The sequence below is a fragment of the Akebia trifoliata genome, chromosome 5, assembly GCF_017979445.1.
Source record: "Akebia trifoliata isolate Shusen 1 chromosome 5, ASM1797944v1, whole genome shotgun sequence".
Classification (NCBI taxonomy): Eukaryota; Viridiplantae; Streptophyta; class Magnoliopsida; order Ranunculales; family Lardizabalaceae; genus Akebia; species Akebia trifoliata.
This window is the reverse complement of record NC_141379.1, coordinates 8,679,192-8,701,512: the sequence shown is the minus strand read 5'-3', so window position 1 is coordinate 8,701,512 and position 22,321 is coordinate 8,679,192. Positions and strand designations below refer to the sequence as shown.

At 36.6% G+C, this 22,321-nt stretch overlaps 1 protein-coding gene and 1 long non-coding RNA gene across 3 annotated transcripts; both read left to right on the top strand.

Moving 5' to 3' along the window:
* Positions 1–357: 357 nt before the first annotated feature.
* Positions 358–22,217, top strand: LOC147401395 (isoaspartyl peptidase/L-asparaginase 1-like). Of its 2 annotated transcripts, none has more exons than XM_086442691.1 (4): positions 358–636; positions 19,726–19,959; positions 20,758–20,868; positions 21,535–22,217. In XM_086442691.1, exons 1-4 carry the CDS (start codon positions 475–477, stop codon positions 22,006–22,008), a joined length of 981 nt encoding a protein of 326 aa, XP_086298817.1. In that variant the 5' UTR covers positions 358–474; the 3' UTR covers positions 22,009–22,217. The 2 variants fall into 2 exon arrangements, with proteins under 2 accessions (XP_086298817.1, XP_086298818.1); XM_086442692.1 differs by having other exon boundaries at positions 367–636; positions 20,758–20,844.
* On the top strand, positions 3,087–12,588 carry LOC147401396 (uncharacterized). The gene is made up of 2 exons (XR_015178468.1): positions 3,087–11,205; positions 12,226–12,588. It is a non-coding gene; the product is annotated as an uncharacterized LOC147401396 (long non-coding RNA).
* Positions 22,218–22,321: the final 104 nt, after the last annotated feature.

The window sequence follows — 22,321 nt, the reverse complement described above, 5'->3', positions numbered from 1 at the left end:
TATAACTTTTTTTTATAAACTATGAAATGTATAATAGTCATTTGACTAAAGATAGTTTCTCTTCTCTTCTCTTATGATTGCTAACCAAAGAGAAATTGAAATTATTCTTTTTCTTTCTCTTGTCAATCCAAGAAATTGGTTTTCTCTTCTCTTCTTTTCTCTCAATCAAAACATAATGTCAGGGTGTCAATCGGCCAGTTCCAAAGCTTAAATAAAATGTCAATTGTAATTGTCATGGATTTTGGTTCCAAATGTAGAATATTTGATAGCAAATCAACCTATAATTACCGGTTGCCATGTAGAATCTTTTGGTTCTAATGAGCTTAACTTTGAAGCAGCCAATCAGCTTTTAAGTTAGGCTCATTAGAGTCGGACTTGTCCCAACTCCCAAGGATACAAGACAAGTCAGACTCTTTAAAAAATGAGTTGAGGTTTGGACAGTGGACACTCTGAGCTGTTGAGACGAGAAGAGACATGGGATGGGCGATCGCTGTACACGGCGGAGCTGGCAACATCCCACTCTCGCTGCCCCCAGAGCGAAGAGAGCCACCAGAGGCAGCACTCCGCCACTGCATCCAAATCGGCGTCGCAGCTCTCAAAGCTAAACGACCACCTTTAGATGTTGTCGAACTTGTGGTAACAAAACCCTATCTACTCTCATCTCTTGTTCTTCTTGTAATTTGATTTCCTTCTACTTTGTTTTCCAAATTAGTCTTCTTTTTAGTTTCTTAATTGTCTATTTAATCAAAGTTATTGTTTTTTGGACTGTTTCGACATGGGTTTGGTCCCCTACTGAATCATATTTGTCTGATTCGATCGTGGAGAATATTTGTTTTTTTTCCGAATCTTTTTGTTGACATTTCAGTGCTTCTATGGATTGATTTTTGTTGTTCCACACCTTAAGGTTTGCTCTATCTAGTCTAGAATAATATGTTTGGTTATTTTTTATAGACTAAATTGGGTTTCTTTCTTTTAATTTTTTCATGGGTATAACGGTTAAAATGTTTGGTTTTTCGTAGACTACTTTTTTTTTTTTTAAAAGACTAGAATGGGGTACTTTCTTTATTTTATTTTTTGATGGGTATGGGGGTTAAAATATTTGGTCTTTTGTAGACTAAATTAGGGTTGTTTCGTTCTTTCTTATTTATTTATTTTTTTGATGGGGATAAGGGTTAAAATGTTTGGTTTTTTGTAGACTAAATTGTCACAAAATGTTATGTGGCACTGAGTGCCCAGGAAGAAAACACTAGATGTAGATGCGTGATTTTTTATTTTCAAATATCACTTCTATGAAGGTTTGGAGTCGCCACCATTCATATTTGTAAAAGGGTGTGAATGGTCACCCGATGTACATTTTTAGAAAAAGTGACATTTTTGGCATTTAGTGACTCTCGTAGGGATAAGGGATCACACTAAGATCTATGTAAGCAGCTCGGTTAGAGAGGGGAAGGTGTTAGGTATCCCTCTCTCTCCATCAAATGATGGTAACTTCAACATAACTTGGTCATTTTGGATGTAAATGTAAATAAAATAAAAGTGTCTCGTGTTGACAGCTTATACCCTAAGTAGGGATTTACTATTGGCTTAGCTTATAAGGATCATCTCATCGAAGGAGCTGATCCTAATAGGCATTAGCCTTGGAAACAACACATATTTGAAAAGTGTTGACTATGGTTATAGGTCCATTCCCATGAGTTGAGAAGAATCCAAATACCGATTGCCTCAAAATTGTTTGAAAGATTTAAAAATCGGTTTTGTTTTGAAGGTGGTTACAACCCCTATACTTTTAATTGAATCGAAGCCCAATCTACCGGAGATAGGAGAGGGGGAACATTAAATCTTAGAAACTTTCTAAAATAAAATAAAAGAAGGAAATGGGGAATTAGAAGAGGGTGATTGAGAAGGGAGAGAAAGGGAGAGAATGGGATATGCAATGCTTATGTTTTAACCCACCTTGAGGCTTGAACCTTCCCTTTTCTTATTTTCTTCTTCTTAGGTTCTTTGTAAAATTGTGAGACTAGATTTTTTTAGAGTTGATGGGGAGTAGAGAAAAGTTGAGAGAATTCTTTTTTCTTTTTTAGACTTAGACTTGGTACCATTGTAGGAGGTGAGGGTGGGTATTTATAGGATTGGAAGGTTATGTTTGAGGGTAAACTGGGGTGAAAAGTTAGAAGAGTAGGGAATGGCATTGGGTTTGAGGATGAGAGGTGTGAAATTTGGAGTTGGGATGAGGGTATTTGTGGAAGGGAGGTAAATTGATAATTTTTTGATCCAAATGGTTTGAATGCTCTTCAACCCATTTGGATTGAGTGTTTGGTGAGGTGAAATGATGAGGTATTTGGTTGAAAGAATGAGATTGAGTGTTAGGTGGGATGAGAATGTGTGATATTTGATTAAAAGAATGGGTTGTGTAAGGAGTTAGGTTTTTAGGTTTTAGGAGGGTGAGGGAGATGGTAACAAGTGTCCATTTGGTATGTAGATGGAGTGTTTAGATGGATGGATTAGGTATAAGAGGTGTGGGGATGGCTTGTAAGAATGAGTTTGAAGGAAATGATGAGAAAAGGTGTGGGTTATAATATGGGTAGGTGATTTTGTTAGAGAAAGGTGATGGGTTAGGTTAATGACATGGAGTGTGGGGAGTGGTATGAGTGATGGTTTTGTTGGAGAAAGGTGATGGGATAGGTTGGGTAGCATGACTTTTGGGAGGTGGGTTGTAGTGAGGACAAGTGTCCCATTTGATGATCAAAGGTTGATTGGTTGATGTGGATAATGGTTTGTGGATTATGGATGCGGGTTTGAGTTTTTGATATGTTGGGCTTGGATTTTTAAGGAAATTTTAGGTTGTTAAAGTTTGTTTATTTTAGGGTGAGGCTTAATGGGTTTAAAGGTGAATGGGTTTTAGGATTTGGGTTAAGAGTTAGGGTTAAGTTAAGTTGGGTGAGGTGAGAGATGATTTTTGGGGAATTGAAAGTTGATGGTTCTTAAGCGGGTTTGGGGTAGTTTCGGTTTCGAGAGCAAAGCGGTGAGATATGGGGGGGGGGTATGCCAAGTCTTCATGTAGGTCCATTAGACCTTTTGGGGTTTTGGGATCCTTCGAATTGTTCAAAATGCCACGTTTTGATGAATTGGGCTTTTTAGGCCCGTTGGTGAATTTTAGTAGGAAATTTGATTTTTTGAGTCCTTTTGAGTGGAGGCCCGTTCAAATTGAGGTGTCTACACTAGGTTCCACTATGCAAGGGTGTCATAACTCTACACTCTTGAAAACTATGCTCTGAGCATTCAAAACGCTAGTTGCTGAATAGAGAGAAATAATTGGTAAGGTTTAGCGGCCATGAGAAAGGGATTGCACGAGGTGCCATCTTCAGAGCCATTAAATGGTGTCATACCCATGAATGGTGCCTTAGCAAGTCTTGCGTGAAGTAGGCATTGTTGTATTGTCAATTCCATATGAAAATCTCTTCTTCTAACTGATGCATTGACATGATTTGTATGGAAGACTGATTATTCCTCATATACGTTTGCAAACCTGGCGGTCGCTCCCCAAACATTGGTCAGATGTATTCTATATGCTTCTGCTTCCTTCCTCTCGTGTCAAAGAGTAGGAAGTTGGTTTTGGATAAGAGGACTTGAAAAAACTAGGATTATTCACAACAAGAGGTTACTGAAAAAAATTATGTTTGGTATACATGTTAGATAAATTTCAACAGTCCTCAAGTTGGAGCATTAATTGTGATGTTTTTTTTTTGATGACCGGGGTTTATGGTCCCACCAGCCCAACTAGCAGGAGCGAGGCAACTGGCCTCTTATAGCACTATATCTCGACCAAATCCTTGGGTACATGCAATGCCCCATGAATCACACATACTAGGTAAGCCGAGATAAATCCCTTTGGGTGGCCGCCCACAGGGGGGCTTGAGCTCAAGACCTCTCCCTTTTGGAGGGAGGCCTTAACCACTACGCCCAACAATGTTGGTTTGATCATGACGTTTAATTACTAAAAATGCTCTATCCCAAAGGCAACGATTTGATTGTCTCTTTGAATATTAGGAGTAACATTTGACTAGAGATGATTTGTTCACAAATAGGATGACAATCGATCTCGATGTGCTATATTCTTTCATGACAAGCTGGACTTGCACGATAAATGACTGCTTCATTGTCACAATAAAGAGACATGGGTTTTGACTGATCTTTGTCTAAATCTTTCATTAGGTATTTAAGCCATGTTAACTCACATGTGATACTGGTCATTGCTCGATATTTGGCTCTTGCTGATGAGAATAAACTGTATGTTTCTTGTTCTTCTGTGGTATTAGTTGCTTCCTAGAAATATGCAATAACATGTAGTCGAATGCATGATTTCGATACATCCCGTCCAATTGGCATCACAATAACCAATTATCTTTATGTTACTAGCAGATGAAAGAAATATACCTTGATTGGGTAAGCCCTTCAAGTATTGTAGTATGCGATGTATGACATCGAGATGTGTTTTTTACCCGGATTTTAAATGAGTTGGCCAAATTTCTGGTTGAAAAGGCTTATATTTGGTCTTGTAATTGTAAAATAATTCAATCTCCCCACAAGTGTATGGAACTAGGCAGGATCATCAAGTAACTCACCTCCCATGCCAGTCAACTACAAATTTTGTTCCATGGGAATTCAAGATGTATTCCACAGATGGTGCTGCTATCCTTAAGAATATTCTAGGCATATTTTCTTTGGCACTAAAAAAGCCTTCAGTAAAATGGGCTATTTCGGTTTTGAGAAAATATTTAAGTTTGCCGAAATCTTTATTGTGAAAATATAGCTGGATAAAGCGTTTGAAATTTGCAATGGAGGAATCATCATTACCAGTCACCACAATGCCATCAACATATATGAGAATAATGTTAAAACTTGCTTGAGCGTGCTTGGTAAACATGGTATGATCGTAGTGGGATTTTGAGAACTAACTAAAGTAGTCCCATTCGAGAACTTATCATATCAAGTACGTGTGGCCCTTGAGTTCATTATGGATTGCTTGAGACAAAATGCCAAATTCCCTCTTGTAGTGGTAAATCCTATGTAGTGGTAGCATTTACGCCTCTCATGTACATCTATGTGCGAAATAACATCTTTAACATTGAGCTGATGAATGAGCCACTTCTTGATGGCATCAATTGACAACATGAAATGAATGGTGATCATCTTTATAACAAGGGAAAATATTTTAGCATAAGTGATGTCGTATAGTTAATCTTATATCTTTGCAATGAGTCAAGCTTTTTAATGATTAATAATCCCATTACTATGGAGCTCGTTCTTTTACAATCAACAACAACAAATAGTTGTTTGTAACCAACAAGTGTTGGGTGTAGTGGCAAGGACCTCCCTCCAAAAAGGGAGAGGTCTTGAGTTTAAGCCCCCTCGTTGGCCATCGACATTGATTTATCCTAACATAACTTGTATGTGTGGTTTGTGGGGTATTGCATGTACTCCAGGGGATTTGGGCGAGATATGGTGCTCTAAGAGGGTAGTTGCCTCGCCCCTACTAGCCAATCTTATGGGTTCGGACACCTTTGTCGTTAAAAAAATACAAATAGTTGTTTGTCCTTTGGGGTAAAGATACAATATTCTACATGTCATTTGTGTCCATTGTAATCTCACCATGCAGAGCCTCAATCCAATTGGGATTTGACATCATGCGATGTCCTTGCAAAATCCTTAAGCAAGAAAGGAAGCATGTGAATGTGAAACAAAATGATAGGTAACACATGCTTTTTTTAGAAGCAATGAGTGGGTGATCTGATGTAGAAGGAAATTGATTTACCTACATAGAGAGGGGATGGTGTGAAGATGTGCAGAATGCCATTGTTGTTGGTAAGGATGTGTTGAAAGGCAGACATGTAATGGGTAGATTGCCAACAATGGTAGTGGATTGATCGACAAGATTGTTAGGAACAAGACAAATACTGTCAGTATATGGGTAATAGGAGTGAGCTATGAAAAATGAAATCCCTATTTATAGTCATACATTTCAATGATCATAGGATTGTCAACAAAAATGCATTTGGTGGCATGATGTGACAATTTCTCTCGTTGATGGATAAATATATGAAAAAACATTGCGATCCAAAGACACACAAATGGTTAATATATAGGGACATGGAAGAGTTCATGAAGGATCTTGTTGCGTGATCATGGCGTAAGCATTCAATTTATCAAGTAATTCGTCATCATAATACCCCCCTAGTAAGTTTTGGGTATATGCATTTGGAACAACTTGAGTAAGTGGCCGTACTATCTTCATACAAACCACTTTGTTGTGGTGCAGAGACAACTAGTTTGATGTAGAATTCCTGCTAGTTGAAGAAAATACTGGTTCAACCAAGTCTACAAAATAGGCACCATGAGAAGAATGAATCGAGTGAGGCCTCAAATGGTTATGAGATCAAAAGGGGTCCAACAATGACTTTTTTTTTTTTTTTGATTGCGAAAAGATTTATTGATAAAGAGGACAGGATGCCCTTTATAATACAACAATAACAAACAATAGGATCATTTACATACTAGATCCCACCTATACATAAAGTCCTCGAAGAAGAAACCTCTAAACTCTTTGAATTGTTTGCACCAACCAAGAATCAAACCTAATATGATAATGATTACATCCTGTGAAGATTGATCATTTCTTTGGAAGATGCGCTCCATTCCTTTCTTTCCATAAACCCCAACAAATGGGGTAGGGGTTTAGTTTCCGTAGAATCCTTTCTGTACCCAAAAGGACAATGGACTTCAAATTCTGCAAAACCAAAAGGATTGAGTGGGGATAACCACTAATAAACATTGAACAATGAGAGAAATTAAGATTAAACTAAGTGAACAAGATTCACATGAGTGAGAAGACTATCCATGGATTCCCTACTCGATTTTCACAATCAACAATAAACACTTACGACACGCCTCGCCTTAGGATGATCACTAGTGAGGAGCTATGTTACCTGGTTCATCGGTTCGAATTTGGGTTTGGAGTTCATGGTTCGCCAATCTAAAATGAACCCGGTCCGTAGGGCTAGGTAGATAAAATTCGTTTTCGGGTTCGCTTTGGTTTTCTAGTTTGGTTTGCTTGTGTATATATATAATTCAAGTATACAAGTTATAATTACAATTATAATATTAAAAAATTCTAAGTGAAATAGAAATAAATTAGTAAAATAATCTAAATTTTAAATATGAATAATGAAAAAAAATAAAATCAATTAAAAAAATATTTGGTTCGCTGAATTTCATGCTTTGGTTCGCTGAACCCGACCAAAATTTGGTGGGTTTGTGGTTCGCTTGATTTTAGATACGTAGTACGAACCGTACCGCGAATTGGTTTGCTTCGTACTGGGTCGTGGTTCGGACTAGTAGAAACAGATTGGGTAACATAGGTGAGGAGTTTATTTAGGGTTGTGGTGAGGAGTTTATCTAGGGTTGTGATTGAAAAACTCAAATGTTGTGGATCAAAAGGGGTCCACTTACTGTTTTATGTGAACAAAAAAGAAATCTACGCTGGTTAACTAAGGAACAAGTGCCACAATAGGCATTTTGAGATGCATAATCTTTTGTGCAACAAATCTACCACAATGAAATGAACTTGAGGGCATGGTTGAAAATTACTTTCTGTTTTGGAATATTTTGGCCGAAATTAGAATGAAACATTGACCTCAAAAAGTAAATGTTTCGGATTGTCTTAGAATATTTATCCTAATTGAAACATTTCCTCAAAACATGATTTTAAATCTTGCCTAGGGTGTCTTGTTTGTACCACTATCCAAACGGTTGGGACTATCTATTTCTTTTCCTTCAAGCTTACGCCTTAATAGGTCCTAAAAAGAAATGCAATGATTGAAAAAGGAAGTGGCATAGTAGTTATGTGATTTGGCAAGTTGATTTCTTGATAAAAAATTCACTTGAAGATTTAGAACACAAAACATCAGAAAGATGTAAAATTAATTATGTCACAAGAGCCAACATGAATAATATGAGATGTTATACCATTTGGCTGATTTACATAAGACTTAGCTGTGTATTAGATTTGGCTGGTTGACAATTTGGTTTGTACTGCTGCCAATAATCCATGAAAGTTGGGACTTAGAATTGTAAGAGTATAAAAGCAAGTGTAATTATTGTGTCCAACTTGTCTAGATGGAAGGAATACTGGGTGCATGGACATATGTGGTGAATCTCTGACGTGCGAATTGATTTCGATCTTTCTGTATGGGTTGCCAAATCCTTGAAATCATGACTGTCGTCAAAGTAGTTTAGTGTTGCTCAACCACATGACAATCAAAATATATATTTCAAACGTGGATAGATGAACAACTATTAGAATGTATCCCCCAAACGTGACTTAAAAGGTACAATTGTTATCGCATGATTCCAAAGTATTGCTTAAATAATATGATAATAATAACTTACCATATCCAACACCTATAAAAGTGGATGAAACGAAGGTTAAGATACGCAATCTTTTCTGACTTAAACATATGTTTTGTTAAATTGTTAATTGACTTGGGTGTCAAAGTAAATTGCAGCATCTTACTAGAGCTCACTGAATGATTATAAAAGAGAATTTGAGAGTTTTTATTGAATACATCACATATCTTGAGGTTTTTGAGAAATATTTCACATCTGGAAACTCGACATCTAATCTATATATATAGTTATGGAGCCCACATGAAAAATAAGTCAATAGTTGATTTGCATGGGGATTATCTTCATACTCAATCAAAATCAATCCATGCAAATATTTATAACATTATAAAATAATGGTTTACAAGTTGAACAAATAAGGACGATCTTGTTTTCATTATTAACTTATGCCACAATTGATCGGGGTAGAAGGTTAGTAACCAATGGAGACCATCCTTACATAGAGATCATCCTTACCAAAAATTAACCCTTGACTCCTCTCCATGTGGGTCCTATGAGTACGATCTCGATGGCTGAACTACATGCATCATTGGTAAGAATAGTATCAAGTATCAACATTATTGTTGTAGTTAGTAGCACTATCGATAATGATGAGTGGACGCCAATTCAAGGCAGCACAATGCTCATTAGTATGATCAATCTTGCCACCAGGATCACATCGAAATATTTTTCTATTTCCTTGTCATCTACCATAGCCTCACATGCGAGTGGCTATTGGCATTGTATCTGAAGGAACTAAACATGAATGCATTAAATGATGGTGATAAAGAGTGAAAATGAACATGATAGAGGGTTGGAGCTTTGGTTGAGCCATTTGATAAAGATCTTCATTTTGGATGGTGAAAACTCTATACAGTGACTCCTATCCCAAAATATGTGAGCGTAATGCGTCATTAGTGTGATCAAGCCACCTATCAAAAAAAAGTGTGATCAAGCACTACAAGAAATTTATACACCTTCCATGTTTCAACATCCAGTTATGCATTTTGATGGCCACAAGTATAGAGTGGTGAAGTAATTCGTACCTATATCCAAAATAAGTTGACATCTAAAGTCACTCTCTCATGAGTACCACATGAAAATATGAGAAGGGTTGGTTTTTTATGATGATGATCTTCATGTAAGGAGCCAACCTTCTACCCCATCAAATGTTCAAATGTGGCGTAAGTGATGAAAATAGATGGTCCATGTAGACCATTTTTGATAGGGCTTGAAATATTGTAATGGGTTAATTTTGTGTGAGGGTAGGGATTACACTCACCCAAATCAGCCCTTGACTCATTTTCATGTGGGCTTTATGTCTGTGTTCCCATTTTAATGAAACTTTGTAGGTGTCTGTGGATCTCGACCTCCTCTTTCTTTTTATATATTTATACATTGTAAGGGCAAATGTTCCACTAACACTATGGGATGTTTATCACATTAGATGATAATCCTATATTTGCTTTCTTGATTACTTAGTGAGCTTGTATGGGACGCTTGCAATTCTACTTTGATGCCAAGGCAGTTAATAGTTCAACAATTTTTATGTTTAATTCAGAGAAGATTGCATACCTTTGCCTTTGTTTTTTCTCTCTTTTAAAGTTGTTGGATATGGTAAGTCATTAACATGTTCTTTATGCTTTGGTCTGGAGTAGTGCAATGACTGTTGCACCTTTGTGGTCACTTTTGTGAGATGCATTTTGGTAGTCGTCTCTTTTTGGTCATTTATGATGGACATATTCTTATTGTTGGTTTAGTAGATGCAGATGCTTTTGTGTTTGTCAATATTTTAGGGATTTGGGGCACCTTCATAATTGACATTAAGCCGCTCATTCGAGATTCAACATGTTTACCCATGCAAGCCTATAGGGATGTATCCTTCGTATGGACAAGTTGGATATGTAAACAATTATCTTTATTTTTAGTAGTTTCATGTAGTGGCATTCAATCCTAATTGTTAGGCATCTTGGTTATAACACGCTTAGTCTATGGATTAGAAGCGATTTTATACCCTTACAACTCTCCATTTTGATTCCTTGGATCATTGGGATGTCTGTTAGATCAAGGTCCTTAGACCTTGTCGTGCATGTCATATCCATATTCCCAAGGCTATCAATGGGTCGGGCTTTGTCCCAGCCTGTCATGGATTGGATTTGGGTAGTGTAAGGCTAGGCCCAATTCATGTTTAGGGTCAGGTTTTGGCTTGGTATCTAGGCTAACATGACCAATTGAGCAATGGTCTAGTGGCATGATCCCTTGCTTTGCCTACAATAGGTCCCAAAGTTCAAATCTTTGAATCCCCCACGTTCAATTTTTCTGGTCCTATTTGCATGCGTGGGCAGGCTCGAACTTTAGCATTTTGTTATTTGGCCTGTCAAGGATGGGCTGACCATTAGATGGGTTTGGTTCGGGCTAGTATTTTGAGGCTTGATTAGGATCAAGTTGTTTAAACCCCAGCCCGACCCATTGACAGCGCTACTTTAGTAAACCTTGGCTACAACAAGTCAACAACATCCATCTTATTAGGGAAGGCATTACACTTTTTCTTTCTAGCAAATTCATGCCTGCCATTGTCTTTAGCTGTGTCCTAGTGTCTAGAGCCATTATTATTTCTTGGCAATCCAACGAAATCTTCCTTACCTTATGCATGAGTTTTTGATTATGATAAGATGTATAATACCAAAGCCATTGTTATTTCCAGGTCATGAATAGTCGAAGAAGGGGGCGATTTATTCCCAATGTTGGATAACTTTGACTTTGTAGGTAGGTAATCCTTTTTCTTTCATCTCGACTCCCATCTTTAATGGAATATTCCCTTCTCCTCCTTGGGGGAGCTTGTCTTGATGTTGAATCTTCTTTTGATGTACCCCTTTCTACTTTTTGGTTTTGTACAGATTGCCTGCCTTAACCAAGCCTCATTATTTTAATGAAGCATCTTCTTGCACAATTTTCCTTGTGCTTACTTTTGCATTTTTCTTTTAAGTCCCTTTGTGCTGGGTGATTGCATGTGTTCTTGATGACTGTGAGGCTTATAGTATTTTGTTACGTGCGAGGTGTTGTTTTGTCATACTCTTCTTTATTTACAAGGTTTGTCTTATATATTCTGAAGTAGCTCGTAGAGGCTATATCATTTGCATCATTGGATGGTTGATATCTTGTTTGTACTCAATCCCTTCTTGAAATTGAGAGGAGGGATGCATGTTTGTACGAAATCCCTTTCCAAAATTGTGTGGAGGAACATGTGGGTTCATGTTGAGTTGTTTCTCTGATTATTTGGATGGATGGAATCTTGGGATTTTATTGGTAGTATTCAAGTTAATGAGTTCTGAGGATGTTATAGTACAATATAGTATTCAAGTTAATCAGTTCATAAGATGTTATAGTACAATTCTGTTAATGTCTTTTAGGTGGTAATGTTGGGTTCGATGACTCAATTACTAGGTAAGGTCTCTCCCAATTGGTGTTAACTTTTTGTTGTTTAATTCACTGGTGGTCTGGAAAACTTTCCGAAGGACAATATCTTTCTTTGTAGCTCATATGTCACACTTTTTGATCAAATGAGCATTTCATATGTTCTTGGTAGATTGCCAGTCTTACCATGATCTATTCACTTCTTTTTTTTGAGATGTCAAGATGCTACATATCAATAATATGTTCTACTATTTCTCTACTTCCCAAGCTTGATTCGTAGGGGGGGTTCTTTTTAGTCATGATAATGTCATCCATTATGTGTAGCAAAGCAAGGGGAATTCTCATGTTGTGCCACTCGTGTTGTTGTTGTAGGCCTATGGTACTCTGGAAAGGACTTTTGGCCATTCTCTTTAGACAACATCCAATCATTGCTTTGGGTTATCCAACATTACTCAATTGGTTACCTCCGCTTTCTAGTTCCCTTGGGGGTTAGTGTGGGAATGAGAAGAGATGCCTTATTCCATGATGTTGGTAGAACTTGAACACCTCTCCTCCTGTGAATTGTATGTCACCATTGTTTATGATTGTGCGAGGGCCTTTGAGCCAACAAACGATGTGCTTCTAGATGAGTTTCTTTACTTTTTCTTATTTGATTTGTGTTAATGGGACGATTACATTTGGTGTAATAGTTTGTTGCCACCATTATATAAGTAAAGTTGCCAGGTGTTTTGTGAATTCTCCCATTGCAAACAACCAAGGGTTGGATACAAGTTGTGAATGAATCTCATATGCCTCTGACATTCATCTAAGTTTTAAGCCAACTTCATTCTGCTTGCTTGTATGTCCAATAGTACCTTTGAGCGACGACTTTAAAAGTGAGAGTAGGCCTTAGACACCTCAAATGTGGCCCCCTACAAGATCTTTGGTGCAACTTCGTCAAGTAGGGTATATTGATATGTTTTCAGTTTTGTCATATTGGCGTCATTGGGACAAAAATTTAGGCCAATTATTACTTCATAAAATTAAATTGAGTAAGAAGCATGGCATTAAAAGTTTTTAAAACACCAATAACACCATTCTTATTCCTAAACAGGTACAACCAAGTATATTTAGTATGATCATCAACATATATGATTTAAAAATAGGCACCAAAAAGAGAATGAATTAATTGGGGCCTCAAATGGTATATAAATGAGACCAAAAGGGGTCCAACTAATGTGTAAAGAAATCTATGTTGTTTATGTAAGGAACAAGTGTCACAAATGGTATTTTGAGATGCATAATCCTCTGTGCAATATATATACTACAATGGAATGAACCTGAGGGAAGGGTTAAAAGTTTCTTTCTGTTTTGGAATGTTTCGCCCAAGATTGAATGAAACATTGACCTCAAAAACATTGAATGTTTCAGATTGTCTCGGAATGTTTCTGTTGGGATCGTCTCGATTTTTTCTCCCAACTGAAACATTGCCTTGTGATAGGATTTTAAACCTTGCCCAAGGATGTGTCTTAACGATACCACTATCCAACCATGTCAACAAATCCTAAAAAATGCAATGATAAAAAAAAAAAGTTGCAGAATAGTTAACTGATTTTGCAATTTGACTTATGGATAAAAGATTTAATTAAAAATTTAGAACACAAAGTATTAGATAAATGTAAAGAAGACAAGTCATAAGACCAAGTAGAGATGTTATATCATTTGTCAGGTCTACATAAAATTTACTCTTGTATTCATAAACCAAATTAGGAGATTTGGTGAGTTGGCAATATGGTGGGCACTACTACCGAACAGAATCGATGTTGGGACTCATTTTTACAAGAATTGTAAGGATATAAAATGCATGTAATCCCAATGTACACGTGTCATAACCATGATTTTGACAAATAAGACTTGATTGCAGGAAACTCCGAACGATAAGGATAATAGTTTTTGTTTCCAACTCTAGATGAGAGGAATATCATTCTTCCATGGTGTATTGACGTGTGTTGAATCTCTAATGGGCAACTCAATTTCGATTTTTCTAAAGAAGGTTACCAAATTCCTAAAATCGTGGAAGTCACCAAAGTAGTTTAGGGTCGTTCAACTACCTAACAGTCAAAACATGTCTCCTAGATCAAAACAAGATAACTACCAGAATGTGTCTTCCCGACTTGGTCTCAAAGTGCAATCTTTATGTCAAATGCCTATAAAAAAACGAAATGAAGGTAAAGGTACGTAATCTTTTCTGATTTAAGCATATATTTTATTAAATTGTTAACTGACTTGAGTGTCAAAGTAGAATTGCAACATCGAAGTTCACTGATTAGAGAAAGGCATTTGAGAATTATTTATTGAATGTACCCCATATCTTAATGTATTGGTGAAAGATTTCACATTTGGAAACTTGACATCTAAAGCATGCATATAGTTGAAGAGCCCACGTGAAATAAGTCACTGGCTGATTTGTGGGAGGATGATCTCCATACTCACCCGAAATTCAACCCATTCTTATATTTTTAGCCTTATAAAGTAATTGTTTACAAGTTGAATGAAATATGAGTCATTTATTTTCATCATTACCTCATGCCACATTTGATGGGGTTAGAAGTTTAATGATGATGACGGTTTATCATGTCTTTTATGCTTTGTTTTGGAGTCATGGAACGACGATTTCACTTTTGTGATCTTTTTAAGGGATACATTTTCGTAGTTGCGTCTTTTTTAGTCATTTCTTGTGGACATTGTTCTGACTGTCAGGTGGTTGAGTAGTCCTAGATGCTTTGGAGGCTGCCATGATTTCATGGATTTAGGGCACCTTTTATGAAAATTTGAGATTGAGCCGCTCCGTCGGAGATTCAACATGGTTGCCAATGCACGCCCATAATGAGGTATCACCTTTTATGTAAACTGTTATCTTCACCTTTGGGAGATTCTTGAGCAGGATCTAATCTTGTGAGGCATTTTCGTTATAACATGTCTATACTAAGGATTAAAAGTGGTTTCTGCCCTTACTACTGACCACTTTGCGTTGTTAGATCCTTGGGGTGTCTATTAGTCCAAGGCCCCTAAACCTTGGTCATACATGCATATCCATAATCCCAAGTGGTCGACCTTTAGGTTTTTGAGGGTCGTCGTTTCTTCATTTATTACGAGGCTATCCTTTTCAAGGTAATAATGACGGTAGGTCATCTCCCATTAGTAGTGAGGATTGCATTGCCCCCTATATTTAAATAAGTTGAGGGGTTTTATTATTAGTTTTTCTTTGTTGAATGTTGTTGCACTATAGTAAGGGCTTAAATCCTATGCTATACAATTTTGTCCTCTCCAGATTGTCAAGTGATCTTTGGCATTTTTTTAGCAGCCCTTAGTCAAGTATTCCCTATGGATCAATCTTGTAGTTAACTTTTGGTTTATACTCTCTTTGCTTTTCCCCCATGGGATTACTAAGTGTGGCACCTTATTTGGATAAGGTAAGGCTTGATTTTGCACTCTCCTCATGTTTTTTTTTTTTTTGGGCGGATTGTGATGGGGAATAGAGGGATGAGGACAAGACCCGCATTTTTGTTAGACGATGCAACTTGGTCTCTGTTTCCTCTTCATTCTTCAATTTAGGAACTTCTTTATAGTTATGATCGACATTTAGGGTGTTGAGTTTATTCCCACATCGAACACAAGTTGCCTTGTTTCTCTCCTTATAAGCTCCTGGGCCTCTCCACTCTTTGCCAAGGTTTTGTGTTGGACCCTCAATTTATTATGGTATTAGAGCGGGCCTTTCTTTCCTCCACGTCACCCAATTCATATCTCCACGTGCTTTGGCCCAGTCCGGCCCACACGTGCAGGGTTGTGTTGAGTTTAGTTCCACATTGGACACAAATTGCCTTGTCTCTCTCCTTATAAGCTCTTGGGCCTCTCTACTCATTGCCAATTGGTTTTGGGTTGGACCCCTAAATTTATCACGGGGGAGATGAATTGTAATTTTTACCTCATTTGCTACAACTAAGGTTTAAAATTTCATTTTGTAGGGAATATTTCAATCAAGGATAAATACCAAAACATAACCGAAATTGAATGAAATGTTCAAATTTTTTTGAAAATTCATAAAAGTCGACATTTTAGTGATATTTTTTTTTTGAATTTTTGTTTTTTGTTTTTTGACGTTAATATGCTTTTGTACATCCATCATTTTTGTCTAAAATTTTTCATTTTTCTCCCAAAATTTTATTTTCTTAAGGTTTGAAGGTTCAAGGAGAGAGAATCCTGAGGTTAAGGATGAGGGTAAAATTTTGCCCTAGAAGATTGTATACGACGAGTTTTAGACAGAAAAACCAGTATTTTTTTGCTAGAGATTGTAGATAGGGACATTTAGGTCATTTTGATTAGTTTCTTAGAGAGAAGACCAAGTTCAAGGGATATGTAATATGTTTGAAAGCATAGTGGGTATAAGAAATATTCATAAAAAATGAATGGGATCCATTATCTAGTTTCCCTATAAATAACCATTGTTTTTAGCTTGTCCCCACTTTTGGATTTTTTATTTGGTTTCATTATGTTTTTGTTTCGCTTTGAAATTTTATATTCAAAACGAAACAAACCAAAACATTTCGAGACATCAGTATAGATCGAAACACGCATTGAAAATTTGACTCTACGCATGTTTTGCATTGGAATATTCAAATCTATATACGAATGTCAATGAGACTTTTAACTTTATTGTTTTTCCTTCTTCCAAGAATACCCTTTCAACTTTACTAACTTTCGTCTTCTTATCCCCTTTCAAAAAATACCCCTCCAACTATATTGTTTTTCCTCTACTACCATTTTTCCAATAATACCCCTCCAAAGTTTTTGCCTTCTCTCTCCTCCCCTCTTAACTCCGACGAGGATGCTTGTGTTGTAGGCACAAAGCAAACTCTAGTAAACAATACGTATCGATTGGTACTTTTTGAAATGAGACAAAATCATTCATCTATTAGGGAAGACATGCTTACTCAAATGATGTTCAAGCCTGCCGTTTTCTTGAGCAACGCCTTGGTTTTATGAGCCATTATTTTTTGCTTAGTTGTCCAGCTAAATCTTCCTTACCTTATGCACGACTTCCCAATTATAGGAAGATGTAGAATACCAAAATCATTGTTCTTTGTGGGAATTCATTCCCAATAGAGGGAATTTAATTTGGTAGATAATTCTTTTTTTTCCTTTCGTCCTGCTTCTTGCCTTTAATGAAAATATTACCATTTGCTTCTTGGGAGAACTTGTGTCTTGATGTTTGATTTTCTTGGAAGATAATGACGACGACAATGTAATGATGGTTATTTGTAATCCATCATCTTCACTACCACCACAACTTTCATCCCCATCCGCATCATTACCATCCTCATTGATGCAAGACAAGAGGGAAGAAGATGAAATACATGATAGGTTAACCTAGTTTGAATTTGGATAATAGTTTGGACTACAATATGGTTACTGTAAAGGTTTAGGATAATCCAAAAGGGTTTGGGTCATGGGATTTAATTATGACGGGTCACAATTATGGTTAAGGATTTAAGATTATAGGATAAATAAAATAAAACGAAATGAGGTTTCAAAAATTCAAGAGTTCTTGTATTCAAGAATAAAGAATTCAAGAGTTCTTGAATTCAAGAAAATCAATAACTAGAAAATACATGAAAATCAAATAAAGAGAAATAAGATTAAAAGAGAAAGAGAAGGGATCAAATGATAGAAGCTTGGAATCACACCGATGATTTCTTCGATGCACACCAAGAATAATGGAGAACGCATCCCAATAAACTCCATTGGAGGAAAGTATTCACACAGAAAACTCATTGAAAGAAGTCAATTCTTTATTTCATGAACTCTATTCTCCCTATAACACTTTATTACATTTTTAAATAGAAAAGACAAGTTGCTAAAACATAAAGGACTTCTAATTGGACTCTACTTTATACTTCAAGGTAACTTTCCCGAAATAGTATTTTTTTTTCGAGATAGAAACCTTGTAACTTTCCAAAAATAGGAAACATTTATAATTCATGAAAAATACTTTCCTACTAATTCAAAATACCTAATTATACGACTCAAAAAATTATAAAATAGGCTCATAACTAAAACTCAATCACTAAAATAAAAATAACACTAAAATTAAACTATGGTCCAAATATGATAAGCACATGACCTCTGATGTCCCCATCACTCTTCCATGCCATTATCGTCCTAATTATGAATATGTTCATTTTCCTCATCATGGTCATCGCCACCATCATCGTAGTTGTCATCATCATTGTCATCCAAAAGGGTTGAAGATGATTAAATTAGGGAAGAAAAACGAAGGGTTTTTGGTCATTTAGATCATTTTTCATTAATCTACAAAAGAAGACCAAGGTCGAGGGGCATGTCATCAAGGTTAGAGCCGGAGGGGACTATTTTCCAGTGGGATAATGGCTACCATTTTATGTGGCAAAGCAAGTGAAATTCTCCCATTGGGCCACTCATGTTGTTTTGGTAATCCCATAGTTCACTGTGGATAACTTTTGGCCATTCTCGTCTGAAAATGTTCAATCACTTCTTTAGGTACTCCAGCAGGACTCAATTGGTTAGACTGGGGTTGAGAAAAGGTGCCTTATTCCATGCTATTGGCAGAACTTGACCACCTCTCTTCCCACGAATTGTCTACCATCGTTATTTTTCATGGTGCAAAGGACCTCAAACCAACAGATGATGTGCTCCTTACGGGACTTCTTTATTTTTGCTTATTTGATTTGCACTAATGGGACAGTTTCAGTTGGTGTAGTAGTTTGTCCCTACCAATAGATAAGTGAAATTCAGTAGGGCTCTTGGGAATTCTCCCATTGCAAATGAACAAGTGTTGGACGCAAGTTGAAATTCTGAGTTCGTTTATGAATCAGTCTGATGTGCTTACGACACTTACCACAGTTCTTGACGAACTTCGTTTCCACTTGTATGTATGACCAAATGTATTCTTGAGTTATATCTTTTCAATTTTGTCCTATTAGCCTTTTTGGGATTCTCAAGGAGGTTCCCATCTTATAAGTAGGCGCTAATGGGATCCATCCAACGAGGTTCGATTGTTACCTAGTCCGTCATCTCCATCTTCCAATTCTCAACCGAGGGGGCTTAATAGAACATCATGGAGAGTGTGCTCTCTGTCATGTATGCTACGTAAATCATGGCCTCAACATGTGGCGCCTGACACGACGAGGTCAAAATCTAATGCCATGCTGGAGTGAGACAAGAGGAGCCTAGCATCGACGACGACTCCTTGAAACAAAAACTTATAAATGTATTGAAACATTTCAAAACATTGACTTTACATCGGACAAATTAGTTTTTATTCTTAAATAAATTTAAAGAATTACTTGTAAAGTGTTTAAATGGATGTTGGAATTGCAAAATCACTTTTTCTCACATAGATACACCATAGAAATGTTTTGAAACATTCCTAAACATGTTCTAACATTCTATTTGATGCATATAAAGTTTTTGAAAATATACCTTTTATTTGACTGAATGTATCTTAGAAATTAAAATGTTCATTTAATGCTTGATATATATAATATTGAAACATTGCAGTTAATTTTCTTCAGTATGTTCATGAAACATTTCTAAACTTCCGAAACATTCTGAAACATCTGAATTTCAGTAAATGATTTTTTTTCCTGTGTGTACCAATATTTTCTATATTTGCAAATCATGTCGAAAATTGTGACACATTCAAAAGTCTTAAAAACATAAAGGAATGTTCATTCTGATATGTCAAAAAATCGGAACATTTCGATCTACTGAACTTTTTAATTTGAAAGTGGACATTCTATCAACAATTATTAAATTTGATCACTATCTTGTTTTATTTGGATCTGCTTGGGACAGGTTCGTGAGCTAGAAAATAACCCACATTTCAATGCGGGTAGAGGCTCCGTTCTAACTACTAAAGGCACAGTTGAGATGGAAGCTTGCATCATGGATGGTAATACAAAGAAGTGTGGGGCTGTTTCGGGTCTGTCCACGGTTGTCAATGCCATATCTCTTGCGCGACTTGTAATGGAGAAAACTCCTCATATTTATCTGGCATTTGACGGAGCAGAGGCTTTTGCAAGGGAGCAAGTGAGAGCAAATTTCCGTGCAATTTTGTTTTCTAGATTTTCCAGCGTTTTTTTTTTATACTTCTGCATCATCAGATGCATTCAGTTTGCCTTCTCTTGCATCCCACATTTCAGTATCTTTTCGAAATATACTGTAAATAAATATCTCAATTTGGGCCAAACTTACTCATTTCTTTTCCTAATTGTTTGGTATATTTTAAAGAGCTGCTATTGGAACCGCAACTTGTACTTATTACGCCCCAATTTCTTAAATTATTTATCACACCCTAATTAAAGATTACACACCACTCGACAATTACAAAATTTTCGGTTCAAGTTATTATTTCAATGTTACAAAGCATTGAAACACATTCAAACTTCGACAGTTGTTTACAATTGGGATTAAGCTCCTTTATAATCCTAAATCTAACACAGAAATTTAAAAAAAAAAAGAAAAAAGAGAGCGAGTTTCTATTGGCACCCTATCTTTGACTTATTCTCAACTTTCACGTGTTTTCTTTATTTTGAATTGGAGTGCAATTAGTAAAAGTTGGGGTGCCAATAGCAGCTCTCGATGGTGTCGCACATTCTCATGTATTACCATGTATTGGCCAATATGGACTGGATTAGCACGTCGAAAAACTATTGGTTATTGTTTTTTTGTGTATGGTTTGGTGGTATATGTTAATATCATTACATCACATTCTTTTTTCTCATTCTGTTCTACTTTTGTATTTATAATTTCTGACCAAATAGTTCATCTATTAATTTATAATTTCCAGATATTGAATTTTTGACTGCATCCTATTAATTTGTGCAGGGTGTTGAAACTATTGATCCAATTCATTTTATTACTCCCAAGAATGTTGAAAGGCTAAAACAAGCACAAGAAGCCAACAGAGTACAGGTATTTGTCTTACTGTTCTGTAAGGTTTAGCCCCCTTTTATTATTTATTTATTTATTTATTTTTGGGTTATTGTCCCTTCTACTTCTAGCAATTTCATCCTTCTTTCCTTGAGAGTTTTGAGTTTCAAAAGTTAAAAATGGCTTAAGCTGTTACGAATCAAGATTCAAGTTTCTTCACTGCTTGGGGGTAGATGTTTGCTTGATAAAAAGAACAGAAGGAAATGACAGCAGAAACCGAATCATAGAATTTTCTTGGATCACTTGCTGTTCTTATTTATGTTGGATGTGTAGGATTTTCTGATCAGTTTGGTAGTTGATATTCGATCTCTAACGAATCTACTCTTGTACGAATCTACAACTCTCTTCACTTCACTAAGAGAGACTGCACAGCCTATTTGTGCTGACTCATTTATAAGATGAAAAAAATCTGACAACCTATACCAAGAATTGGTTCACGTAGGATTGGATGTGGAAATTCAAAAACCATCTTCACGCACAAAATGAAGATCTATTCAACTTCTTTTTGTATTTGGTACTTCACCTTGAGCTTGCATTCCTTGCACAAATAAACATCTTAAGTTTTAAGATCTTAAACTTGAAGCACCCCAATACCTTGATTGAAATCGTAAGCACGCTCTCACTATTCTAGTGAAGCGGAAGCACTTAAGATGTACATATAATGCTTTGCAGATCGATTATACACAACCTATTCCGAAAGACTTTCCAAAAGAAGAAACACCCAATGCCAATGGGGATAGCCAAATTGGGACTGTTGGATGTGTCGCTGTTGATAGCGAGGGAAACTTAGCGACCGCAACTTCCACTGGTGGGTTCGTGAACAAGATGGTGGGGAGGATTGGAGATACCCCCGTAATAGGTGCCGGTACTTATGCCAATAGTTTCTGTGCAGTCTCTGCAACGGGCAAAGGTGAAGCCATTATTCGAGCTACTGTTGCCCGAGATGTAGCTGCACTTATGGAGTACAAAGGACTCTCTCTTAAAGAAGCTGCAGCTTATGTCGTAGATGAATGTGTTCCGAAAGGCAACGTAGGCCTTGTTGCTGTGTCTGCCACAGGGGAAGTCACCATGCCATTCAACACAACGGGCATGTTTAGGGCTTGTGCAACCGAGGATGGGTACTATGAAATTGGAATTTGGCCATAAAAGATTTGAGCTTCAGCTAGGTATGCTTCATCACCCTAGAAATTTGAACTACTGCTTTGTGAATATGATAGATAAAAATCTGATCTATTAAGAAAGCTGTTAAAGGTATCTAGATACTAAATAAATGTATTATGTATTAATAAATGTAAACCCTCGCAACCTTGCATTAGCAGCTTATGCCTCTTTACAACTGAATTATGATTGCTACATCCTTTCCCTTCTTGGGTCCTTGTTCATCGCACGATATTCAAATTGCCGCGACCAAGGTCTGAAATCTTATTCCAATCCAATGTTTGATCAGGAGAAAAACTGA

Bases quoted from the DNA above. Each gene is read 5' to 3' on its own strand.
- LOC147401395 (XM_086442691.1), top strand. From the start codon at position 475: ATGGGATGGGCGATCGCTGTACACGGCGGAGCTGGCAACATCCCACTC. The intron at 637-19,725 runs GTAACAAAACCC...TGCTTGGGACAG, and splicing joins TAGATGTTGTCGAACTTGTG to GTTCGTGAGCTAGAAAATAA. The intron at 19,960-20,757 runs GTGAGAGCAAAT...TAATTTGTGCAG, and splicing joins AGGCTTTTGCAAGGGAGCAA to GGTGTTGAAACTATTGATCC.